This window comes from Lottia gigantea (genome assembly GCF_000327385.1).
Source record: "Lottia gigantea unplaced genomic scaffold LOTGIsca_6, whole genome shotgun sequence".
NCBI lineage: Eukaryota > Metazoa > Mollusca > Gastropoda > Lottiidae > Lottia > Lottia gigantea.
In genome coordinates, this window is record NW_008710049.1 from 3211980 (window position 1) to 3224601 (window position 12622).

General features: G+C 31.8%; 1 protein-coding gene across 1 annotated transcript; it reads left to right on the plus strand.

Moving 5' to 3' along the window:
* Positions 1-1150: 1150 nt before the first annotated feature.
* LOTGIDRAFT_107137 (hypothetical protein) lies at positions 1151-7082 on the plus strand (the record flags this gene model as incomplete). The annotated part of the gene is made up of 4 exons (XM_009063930.1): positions 1151-1385; positions 2450-3057; positions 3467-3833; positions 6940-7082. The coding sequence occupies 4 exons, from the start codon at positions 1151-1153 to the stop codon at positions 7080-7082; spliced, it is 1353 nt and encodes a 450-aa protein (XP_009062178.1).
* Between the last annotated feature and the right edge of the window lie 5540 nt (positions 7083-12622).

The following is a 12622-nucleotide window of genomic DNA, read 5'->3' on the forward strand; positions in this document are numbered from 1 at the left end:
GAAATCTTAATCCGGTTCTTCTACAATTTGCGTCATTGGTGATAGGTGCAATGGATAATGATAATATTATACTTGTAATATCGGCCACCACTGTCGCTATATTTATCTATCAGTAAAGCAAATATTTAGTAGATGATACCCCTTTAACTTCAACCGTCTTCATTAGCCCACATGGTGCAGAAAAGTAGGACGTAAAACTCCATTCATTTCATTTCCCTTTAATTTCAAGGGAATAATATACACTGGTGTCCGATGTCGCCCTCTGCTGATAAGGGACACAGCCAAATACATATACATAATGTTATAGACCTCCTTATAATAATATTGTTGATATATTGTAATTAATCAAGGAACATAGCGTTTATATTTTAATTAGGATGAAGGTTGGGATTGCTGGTGATATAGTGATAATAATTATAGGATCAGTTTTTATCAATTGAGTTGAAAAAATATAATAGTCATCCATATAATAAAGTATATTATATTTTTGAGTGAATGAATATTGATATTTGGTCTTCGGAACGGTTTGAAGGCATATAATATTTGAAGACTTCAACATAATCAAATTGGATTCCCGATACAGATTGTCTATACTGTAGAAAAAAATAAAAAAGATAAATGGTTTGGATAGATTGATTTCTGTTTTCTATTTACATTGTATCGAGAATCCAGCACCAGACACCATACCTTTTCAATTTAACTTTAATTTTGGATGCAGAGGATATCCAGACGATGTTTTTCTTTCTTAACCAACCTCTGAACTTGTAAGCCTTTAATAGTTTTAATTTATGATTTCAGATAATGGTAAAACATATGGTAAAAAACAATAGAATATAAAAACGCGAAGAATAGAAAGAATGACCTGTTAAGAACTTTATTACGTGGTGGGATAGTGTCGTCTGCAAGGTCAAGATTAACAATTTGCCCTTCAAACTCAATGAACACCAAGTGTACTTAATTTAAATATTGATGAATGACGATTTGAATTACTGATAAGACGATTATGTTGATAAAATAATTGATTGATACAATTTATCATTGAGATCGTTTACTTTTTATCATCCAGTGAAATCGTTGGACTGTGTTTAGACAACGGTCGTCTGGTAAAATTTAAATACTTGTGGTATTCATCGAGACTATACCCGACACCATGCCTGATAATGATTTCCTGAAAGTGCCAGAGGTGGAAATACCGAAACGTACCAAATCTAAGAGTGTGCAAGAAGAGTTTGTTCCACCAGACGGAGGATGGGGGTGGGTGGTATGTGTGACGTCATTATGGGTGAATGGTACAGTGTTTGGAATATTAAATACATTTGGTATATTGTATGTTAAATTAAGAGATAAATATGCAGGAAATGATCCCAGTATTTCTTTTAAAACATGTAAGTAACTTTCAATGATTATATTTTGTCATCGTCAGTGGTCCACTATTATTAAGCTAATTCTTATGCTCAAAGTTTCCTGAGGAGAGCAGTTCTAAGAACATGACATCAAAAAAGTGCTGTCTGTATTTTTGAACGGTATGTGTTACATATAGATATACGGTTTGATCAATATTTCTGTGATGTGAATGCCCTCTCATCATTAAATATCTATTGAAAAGACATATAAAAGGATACAGGTATCTCAATATCTGCCACCAGTTTGTCTAAATAAATAGTTTTTAATATTATACATACTATATGACGTTGTATGTAATGATAACATGTGAGTTTATTTTTATTTGGAAATTGAAAGCTATGGCATCTTCCGTTGGCATTTTTTTTTCTTGGAAAACATGGGGCCAGATAGGTATATCGTTTTCATTTCAACTGGTAAGGCGAATAAATAGACGACTGTATCCCTTCATGTTCTTATTTAAGTTGATGAAAATTGAATGTTGAAATTAGACATTAATATGTCTACACGTGACTGTTATCATCTTTATCATGATCTTGTGATGTGAGATACATAGCCGGCTTGATAATTAGAGCCCTGGATTCTAGATTCAGTTTATTTCTTGACCTTGACTGTATACTGGTTAATAATAAGCTTATCTTAACATGAAAGTCTTAAATGAATATTACAGTAGCTAGCATTGTAGCAAGTATTGCTAGGTGCCCTATGACTGTGGCTGGTTTTTTAACGCTTTTAAAAGCTTTTTTCAGCTTCCATACAATATAAGAAGATTGATTAATTCACGCAGTCCCTCATTCTTTCCTAATCGTCTTTCCAAAACACATTTCATGTCCAGGACAGTTGCGATCTTGATGATCTCATCAAAAAAAATAAAAAAACATTTTCTCAAGAATTCTTAATAAAACTTTTCTGCATTTGATATTGTTTCTAAAGCTAAATAATTTGCGTGCCAATATGTTCTAACGAGAAAATCAAGCGATGAAAAGATACATGCAAAATTAATACAAGACCATAAAGCATACTCATCTGATCTTTAAATATTTTTCAGCATGGATTGGTTCTGTGTCGACTGGAGTGACTTTCCTAATGTGTATGATAGCTAGTATTATAAGCGATAGACTTGGAATCAGAAAGACTGCTTTAATTGGATCACTGCTCGGATTGATAGGACTGGTTTCAAGTGCCTTTGTGGAACAATTAGAGCTTCTTTATTTAACTTATGGCATTATTTTAGGAGTTGGTTCGGCCTTCGCCTATTCCCCTTCATTAGTGATATTGGGGCATTATTTTAAGAAGCACATGGGTCTTGTAAACGGAATCGTAACATTTGGAAGTGCAATTTTTACAATTGGTTTATCCTTAGGACTTCCCTATTTATTAAAAGAAGTCGAACTGAAATACACATTTCTATTTTTAGCCGGATTATATTTAATACTTATACCGTGTGTTTTAACGTGGAAACCATTAATACACCATGAATCTAAACATCCATCCTTCGCTCTATCAACAGAAAGTATTTATAATCATTGTAACGACTTCTGTTCGTGGACAAGAAAATATTTAAATGTTAGAATTTGGAAAAACAAAGGATATGTTGTGTGGTCATTATCATGCGGTCTTTCATTATTCGGTTATTTTGTTCCATTCGTTCATTTGGTAGGTATCTTTTGTTTTAAATTATGCGCGTGCATTATATAGCCCAGTTCTAGTAATACTCCCATACAAATGACGACCACTTGTGATTAAAATAAGCCATAACATAATTTAGATAGGGTTTGAATAACTCGGTCTTGCAATATCTTATGCCTTTGGTTCCCTATATTTGTATCCCAGAGACATATATTTGAAACAAGTACTGATCATAATATTACACTAGGTTTTCAAATTGTTGAAGAGGCTCCAAAAAGGGACCCATTATATTCTTCGTTGTTAAACCTGACACTTCTACCTCAGTACCCTAAATGGGAACCAAGGTCTTCTGCCATAATTGCATATCCAAATGCTGCTGCAGTTTATGCTTTACAACCAAAGTTAGTTGATGTGAAATAATGGTTTATTATTTCAGGTGAAACATTCTAAAGATTTATTCCCGGATGCTGATGGAAACTATTTGATTATGTGTCTCAGTATAACGTCGGGAGTTGGTCGGATTATTTGTGGCAAGTTAGCAGACATGGCATGTGTCAACAGAGTCATCATGCAACAAACAGCGTTTGCTATTTTCGGAATAGCTGCACTGTGTATTCCATTCGCTGACAATTTCTATGGATTAATTGCTATTTGTCTCGTCATGGGCATGTGCGATGGATTGTTCATCTGTTTGATTGGGCCTATTGCCTTCGATTTAGTTGGACCTACTGGTGCTTCACAGGCTATAGGATTTTTATTGGGAATATTTTCAATACCTTTATCAGTTGGTCCCCCTATAGCAGGTAATGTATAATCTGAAATTCATAATTACAAACTGTCTCGCGTGAAAGTTTCGCTAAAGCTCCGCGACATATTAGATTCAGCTGCTGACACTAAAATTTTGAATTCTCGGAATTTAGGCCATTGACGTAAATGCACGTTCATCTAAATGTTTAGCCTTTAATTGAAAGTTGACTTTTACATTACATTAACATGTACCTTCATTGGAGACATGCACGGAGGGAAAGGACACTATATTAACAAAGACTGCGTCCACGTTTAACATGACAACGGGATTAAATAACTTTCATTTCGATTTTTAATTTATAAGAAACTTCGGTGGTGTGATTCACAAATGATTAAACATGACTAACTGATTGAAATTTAAGATGATTATTAATATCTATGTTAAGTCTGTAGTTTGTATCTAGTCCAGTACTCAAGTAGATATTAATAATGCTGGTCATACGTTGTTTATTACACTCCGGTCGACCCACTTCAAACTTGTTACGACTTATTTATTGTATAGCTATTCTTATTTCATTCTTATCTCTAGTGTATTATTGAGGTTATGTAGGTCCTATGTGGCTATCGGTTATGATATTACACGTATCTATGGGGGTCACAGAATACAACACTTGGTATAACACATCAAAGTAGATTTACCGTTTTATATGACATATCAATACAGATTTACCTTTTTTATAACATACCAATATAGATTTACAGTTTTGTATGACATACCAATATAGATTTGCCGTTTTATATGATATACCATATAGATTTGCCTCTTTATATGAAATACCAATATAGATTTGTCCTTTTATATGACATATCTATGTAGATTTACCGTTCAGTATGACATAATATTAAAGATATACCGTTCAGTATGACATAATAATATAGATATACCGTTTTATTTGACATATAGATACAGATTTACAGTTTTATGTGATATACTAATATAGATTTGCCGTTTTATATGACATACCAATATAGATTTGCCGTTTTATATGACATACCAATATAAATTTGCCGTTGTATTTGACATACCAATATAGATATTCCGTTTTATATGACATACCAATATAGATTTGCCGTTGTATATGACATACCAATATAGATTTGCCGTTTTATATGACATACCAATATAGATTTGCCGTTTTATATGACAAGTAAATGTAGATTTACCGTTCAGTATGACATAATATTAAAGATATACCGTTCAGTATGACATAATGATATAGATATACCGTTTTATATGACATATAGATCCAGATTTACAGTTTTATATGATATACTAATATAGATTTGCCGTTTTATATGACATACCAATATAGATTTGCCGTTGTATATGACATACCAATATAGATTTGCCGTTTTATATGATATACCAATATAGATTTAAAGTTTTATATGACATATCAATGTAGATTTACCGTTCAGTATGACATAATGATATAGATATACCGTTTTATATGACATAATGATATAGATATACCGTTTTATATGACATATCAATACAGATTTACAGTTTTATATGATATACCAATATAGATTTGCCGTTTTATATGACATATCAATGTAGATTTACCGTTCAGTATGACATAATAATAAAGATATACCGTTCAGTATGACATAATAATACAGATTTACAGTTTTATATGGCATACCAATATAGATTCAAAGTTTTATATGACATATCAACATAGATTTACGTTTTATATGACATATCAATATAGATTTGCCGTTTTATGTGATATATCAATGTAGATTTACCGTTTTTAATGACATACCAATATAGATTTGCCGTTTTATGTGATATATCAATGTAGATTTACCGTTTTATATGGCATACCAATATAGATTTGCCGTTTTATGTGATATATCGATGTAGATTTACCGTTTTACATGACATACCAATATAGATTTGCCGTTTTATGTGATATATCAATGTAGATTTACCGTTTTACATGACATGTCAATATAGATTTGCCGTTTTATATGACATATCAATGTAGATTTGCCGTTTTATATGACATAATAATAAAGATATACAGTTCAGTATGACATAATATTAAAGATATACCGTTTTATATGACATATCAATACAGATTTACCTTTTTTTTATGACATACCAATATAGATTTACAGTTTTATATGACTTATCAACATAGAGTTACGCTTTATATGACATACAAATATAGATTTGCCGTTTTATATAACATACCAATATAGATTTGCCGTTTTATATGACATACCAATATAGATTTACCGTTTTATATGACATACCAATATAGATTTAAAGTTTTATATGACATACCAATATAGATTTAAAGTTTTATATGACATACCAATATAGATTTACCGTTTTATATGACATACCAATATAGATTTAAAGTTTTTTATAACATACCAATATAGATTTGACGATTTATATGACATACCAATATAGTTTACCATTTTATATGACATATTGATTCACCCTTATATATGACATACCAGTTTTATATGACTTATCAACATAGAGTTACGCTTTATATGACATACAAATATAGATTTGCCGTTTTATATAACATACCAATATAGATTTGCCGTTTTATATGACATACCAATATAGATTTACCGTTTTATATGACATACCAATATAGATTTAAAGTTTTATATGACATACCAATATAGATTTAAAGTTTTATATGACATACCAATATAGATTTACCGTTTTATATGACATACCAATATAGATTTAAAGTTTTTTATAACATACCAATATAGATTTGACGATTTATATGACATACCAATATAGTTTACCATTTTATATGACATATTGATTCACCCTTATATATGACATACCAATATAGATTTGCCGTTTTATATGACATATAGATTCACCCTTATATATGACATACCAATATAGATTGACCGTTTTATATCAATATAGATTTACTGCTTTATACGACATATCAACATAGATTTACAGTTTTATATGATATACCAAAATATATTTACCGTTTTATATGACATACCAATATAAATGTACGTTTTATATTACATATCAACATAGATTTACCGTTTAATATGAGTCATAAAAGATAATTATTAAAATATGTTTCTGTAATATATTTTCAGGTCTGCTCTACGATTATTTGGGATCATATAAAGTAGCATTCCATGTGGCTGGCGTTCCACCTATTGTTGGGGCATTATGTATGTTATGTATTCCACGTACTAAACAGGTAAATAGATCTGTTAAATTTTCTTATGATTCATAATTATGATGAAGCTTATTTTAACAATTTAATTGGTGTTCTGTAAGCGAATATGAAATGTGTAGCGATCAATCGCAAAGTGAAAACAAAACAATCATTGTGATCAAATTCTCTTATCCATAAATGAAATGTTCCATCTCATATATAATACGCCATTGAAGGATTATGATATATACTATCATGCTATAATTTAGAATTATCCAGCTGTAACAGAAACTCAAGAATTTGCAGCTGTTTCCATGCACAGTATTCTCCAAGACGCTGCAGGTATGATAGCTTCGTTAATAATTTTGAAACCACTTTAAGCAAATCTGTTCGAAACTTTTAGTTTGAGCATTATCATATATATGGGGATTTAAATGACCTTACGCTTTGAGTCATCCGTATTACTTTTCATAATGAAATTATGTTCAATTTTAGATGCAGCTCATAAAGCTCCAGTAGACCTTGGTGGAGGTCCAGCTGAAACTGAATTAATTATTATCAAAGATGGTGAGATATTGGAAGGTTTTCATATTGAGGACGACCTGGAAGATTATGTTCCAGAAATACAACAGATGCTGGAAAATAATAATCAACAAGACAAGAAAACCAGTGAATTATGATCATATACTCAGGGGCCCTATCTACATCAGTTTATAAAGTGTGGCATTTTGGTTGAAATCTTACCACCAGCAGGCCCATTTTCTTGTCATTTCCTTACTTACATCGGTAACAAATGGTACAGAAGATGGCAAAAATGTTCGAATTCATCAACATTGTTTTATATAAAATGTTTTTATGAACTAGAATTTGGCCAAGCACTGTGGTTTGTTGGTGCTGTAATTGTGTTGTTATTTATAATACATGTACAAAAAAAGTCTTGAATTTGTGTATTAAATTATGGATATCAACGTGCAATTTGGATTGAAGATAATGCCAAACCCAGAAGCAATAACTGAATATAAAGTTGAAGACTTCCACTTCGTAGCGGGCAAGATTTTGACTTCCTCTTTTGGAAAGCTGGAACCTAACCTAGTCCGTCTTCAACTCTCAGCCTCCTGGAACTAGGGGTTCAAATAGTGGACAGACCAATGGAGGGTCATTTATTTCTAGCCCATTGGGATTTTTGTGAATTTTGCAAAAGATAGCAGGTACCATTACTGGAAATATGTGTCCAATACACCAGTTGACGCCGTCCGTAAGGCATTTGTTCGATATCCATGTTCTGATCGACCTGATACAGAGATTTTAGATTTACTTAAACTATGTTTAACGCGCAATGACTTCTTTTTTAATGGAAAAATATATTTACAAACATCTGGAACTGCTATGGGCAAACGATTTGCCCCTAGTTATGCGAATATATTTATGGCCGAGTGGGAGAGGGAGATAGAAAATATCTCACCGTTTAAACCTTTATTTTATGGCCGGTTTCTTGACGATATTTTTATCATTTGGTCCGATACTCTAGAACATTTCTGGAAATATTTCGAAATTTTAAACAACCACCATCCTTCTGTGAAATTGACAGCAAATATCAGCGAAAACAGCATGGATTTTTTGGACACCACGGTGTTCAAAGGCAACAACTTTCTCTCTTCTAAAAAATTAGACATTAAAGTATTTTTTAAGGAAACTGATACCCACCAACTTTTATACAAAAGCTCGTTCCACCCGAAGCACACATTTTCTGGAATAATTAAATCTCAAATTCTAAGATTTCATAGAATTTGCACCCAGCAGGCTGATTTTGAATCCGCCTGTAAACTAGTTTTTGACAAATTAAGGGAGAGGGGTTATTCCAAAAGGTTTCTTCGAAAAATTAAGAATGACACGCTTTCAGACATTTTGAGAAAAGAAGACTCCCCTCCACCTTTTATTGGATTCGGTTCATTTCCCTGTGGAGGTCCTACTTGTCGCACATGCGAACACATACATGTTACCCATTTTTTCAAAAATAACAAGAACGGAAAATTGTTTGCGATGAATAACCTAATTTCTTGCGGAGATCAAAATATCATATACCTAATTTCTTGTAAAAAATGCGATGTACAATATGTTGGCGAGACTCAAAATGCGCTTCGAACGCGATTCAATGGCCATCGCTATGATATAGTGCATGGCAAGGATAGACCAATTGCGAATCACTTCAACCTTCCCGATCATTCCATTGATGACCTTCTCATCATGCCTATAGAAACAGTTTCTACATCACCTAGCATGAAACCTAAGCTTAGACGTCTACAACGCGAAAGTTATTGGATCGATCAACTGCAGACTATGAGGCCAAATGGACTCAACATTCAACATGTTAACCAGATAATACCCTTTATAACGACATTTGATTCTACAGCTACCAAAGCCTCCATAATAGACAAACGCCATTACTCGGAACTTCAGAACAAATTTCCCCATGTATACACAAAACGTTTTGTTGTAGCTTACAAAAGAAATCAAAATCTTAGCAATTTCCTCTTTCACGGTAGACTTGAACCATTGAACAATGTCCATTCATCCTAGGAGCATAGATTTGTTAATATAAATGTATCATGTTCTATCAATAAATTAATCTATTTCTGAGTTAGATTTCAGGGAATACTTATTTCAGGACTGGTGCCATGGCTATATACAGTATATTATATAACATGCAGTGTATGTTTGTGTGTGTGTCTTTTCAACTAAAATCATACTAATGACTAACTAATTTTCACATAATCAATAGACTTATCTATTGCTCTGTGACCTAGACCAGTGCTTTCATTGAGACTCGTCTCAATACACCCTAACACCAGTTAAGTCACATCATGCACATTAAAGTCAATCAAATACATTATTTCAGTATGATAATAATAGACCAAGTACATGTAAATTATAGATAAAACTAGGATCTTTATCTGTATCAATGATATACTTGTACTTGACACCGACAGTTTTATCAAATAAAATATATCATATTCGGTTATCTTGTGTCATAATTTATACTTTCTTCAAGTGTCAATTTGATAGGCAACATAGATAAGCTAAATATCTAACTGTAATGGTTTAGTACAAAACACTTTTGCGCAGACACCTGTTATCAATGGCGTTTCTACTGGCGGAGGTGGAGAGTGGCAAGGGGCCAGAATTGATAATCATTTTACACAGGGCTAGACCTAGGGCTAGACCTTGAGCTTAAATTGAGAAATAGACTAAATTTCCATGGTACATAATATTTGTTGAAATGCAGAACTTGTAATAGTAATGTCATAATTATAATATAACAAGATATAGGTTATTCTACATCAGATGTTATTTGTGACTTAGATATAAAACAGTATATATACAGCAGGTAATATATATTATGTACAATAAAACATCAAACTGCATAGTGTGATAATAGATAATCATAATTAATATATCAACAAGTAATAATAGCCTGTCACAGATCTTAATATTCCTACAAGCACCACCTAAATATCAACATAAACAACTCAAATAAGATTTAAACCACATTTAGAAGCTGAGAGCACTTATAACTGATTACACAAAGGAATATTCTTTGGTCTAACAAAAACAAAGTACTTAACTTTTCAACACAATTTACATGTGTCATCATCAGATGAAATTTCTAAATATTCCCAGGTTTACCGGTACCCCCTCCTTCATCTGATGACGTAAAATGTGTTGAAATATCATGTACTTTGTTATTAAAGAAGTGTGTTATATTGTGTTTTTTGTGAAAAACACCTCAATTTCAGAAACTATACATAAATGTCAATAAATGTGCATGTGACTGATGATAATAATACCCTATTTCATTTCCTCATGACTGACACTGTATAATTCAATATCAAGACTGTCTTATTGTTATTTGGGTACATGCCAAAGTTCAGGCTGGATAGAAACATATTGACAGAGTTTCAAATTCTTCTTAAACACAACAAAAAATTACCAAAGCTTTGGAAAAGCTTGTGAAAGCTAAGCCAGGCTTTGAGGTTTTTTTTAAGCTTAATTCAAACTCTCAAAAATTATAAAGAAGCAAAACATTTTGGACCATCGCAAAAGCTTAAATTATTTTATGGGCTTAGACTTTCAAGCTAAATGCATTACACCATATAATAAAAGAATACGCATAGTTATAAACTAAACGCACTCATTTCTTTCTCAATTAAAATTTCATTTAACACCTTTAAAAACTTCATATTTATGATACGATTTCCAACAATGAAACAATGAGATATGAACAATGAACATGAACACAATATGAACACTAGGAATGATATCACTGTGATGTATAATGATCACGAGGTTTTGATTGATGAAGAATATAGATGATGTCATTTAGGGCCAAGTAAAGTTTGTATCAGTATACATGTATTTAACTATTGTTGCAGCACTCTGTGTAGCTGAATCTTTTGTAGCTGTAAATTGAAAATAACCCAATCTTTGTAAGACATATAGAAGCAGGAACAGAAAACAGGTTATATGGATATTTGTTAATCATTTTACTTGATAACGTTACCTGTATGTGTTTCGAAACGTAATAAAACTAGAAGTAGTATATCCATATAACTTGTGTTCTTAATGAAAATAACCCTTTTCACCTTTTCTTTTAAAGAGAATTGTAATAAGTGTGTAGGTATAGTAATTCATGTCTTAACATTGACTGTTCATTGATTGAAACACCAACAATAGGGACATCAATTTATTTTGAATTTTCAGCTAAATTCAAAACCTCTTTTGAGAAAATTCATGGAGGGAAGCCGGTTAAGTTCACATGTGAATTTAAAATTTCCTTTAATTAAACAGAGTAATAGGGTTTAATATTATAACTCTATAATTCTATTATAACCTTTAGAACTAGCAATGCAGAGGTGGAGGCAGGGGATCTTATCATCCTCTATAACATGATGTATATACATGATATGGTAAAATCTAACAAGTTACTTGTAAAGGATGGAAAACATTTTTTACAGAAGGCAAAATGACATAAGAAATTAAAATCTCTGCAGAAAAAGTTTTACCTATATGATTCTATATTACACCACGGGAGAAACATATAACTGTAAAGAGGTTGTTAAGAGGTTTTCAAACTTTTTTTTATGTCTATCAGGCCAATGTATTGCTTCTATTTGCATTATTTATTGAAATTCCACTCAAACTAAGCTTTTATTTCATTATCACAAAGGCCCTTAGATATCAGATATAATATTTGTTAATCAGATATCAGATATCATTACCATCTTTCAGGATAGTGTCATCATAAAAAGCTTAGTTATAGTTTAATTGCAGACCCACATGTCTCTGAAAATTGAAATGGTGAAAATAAATGTTATCAGTGTCCCTGACAAATATAAAAAGATTAGAAAACCTCTTAATACAAGGAGTCTTTAAGATTATCATTTTGTCACACAGCCAGTCAGTCTGATGTTCCTGTCAATTGAGACAAAAAACTTCTTTTGCTTCACCTGTAATATACTTTCTGTTTTAAAGGAAATTCACATGAAGTTGAAATGAAAAAGTCCACATTTAAATCCTGCTACTATATCCCTGGCACTATTCTATAACACAACCATAGCATG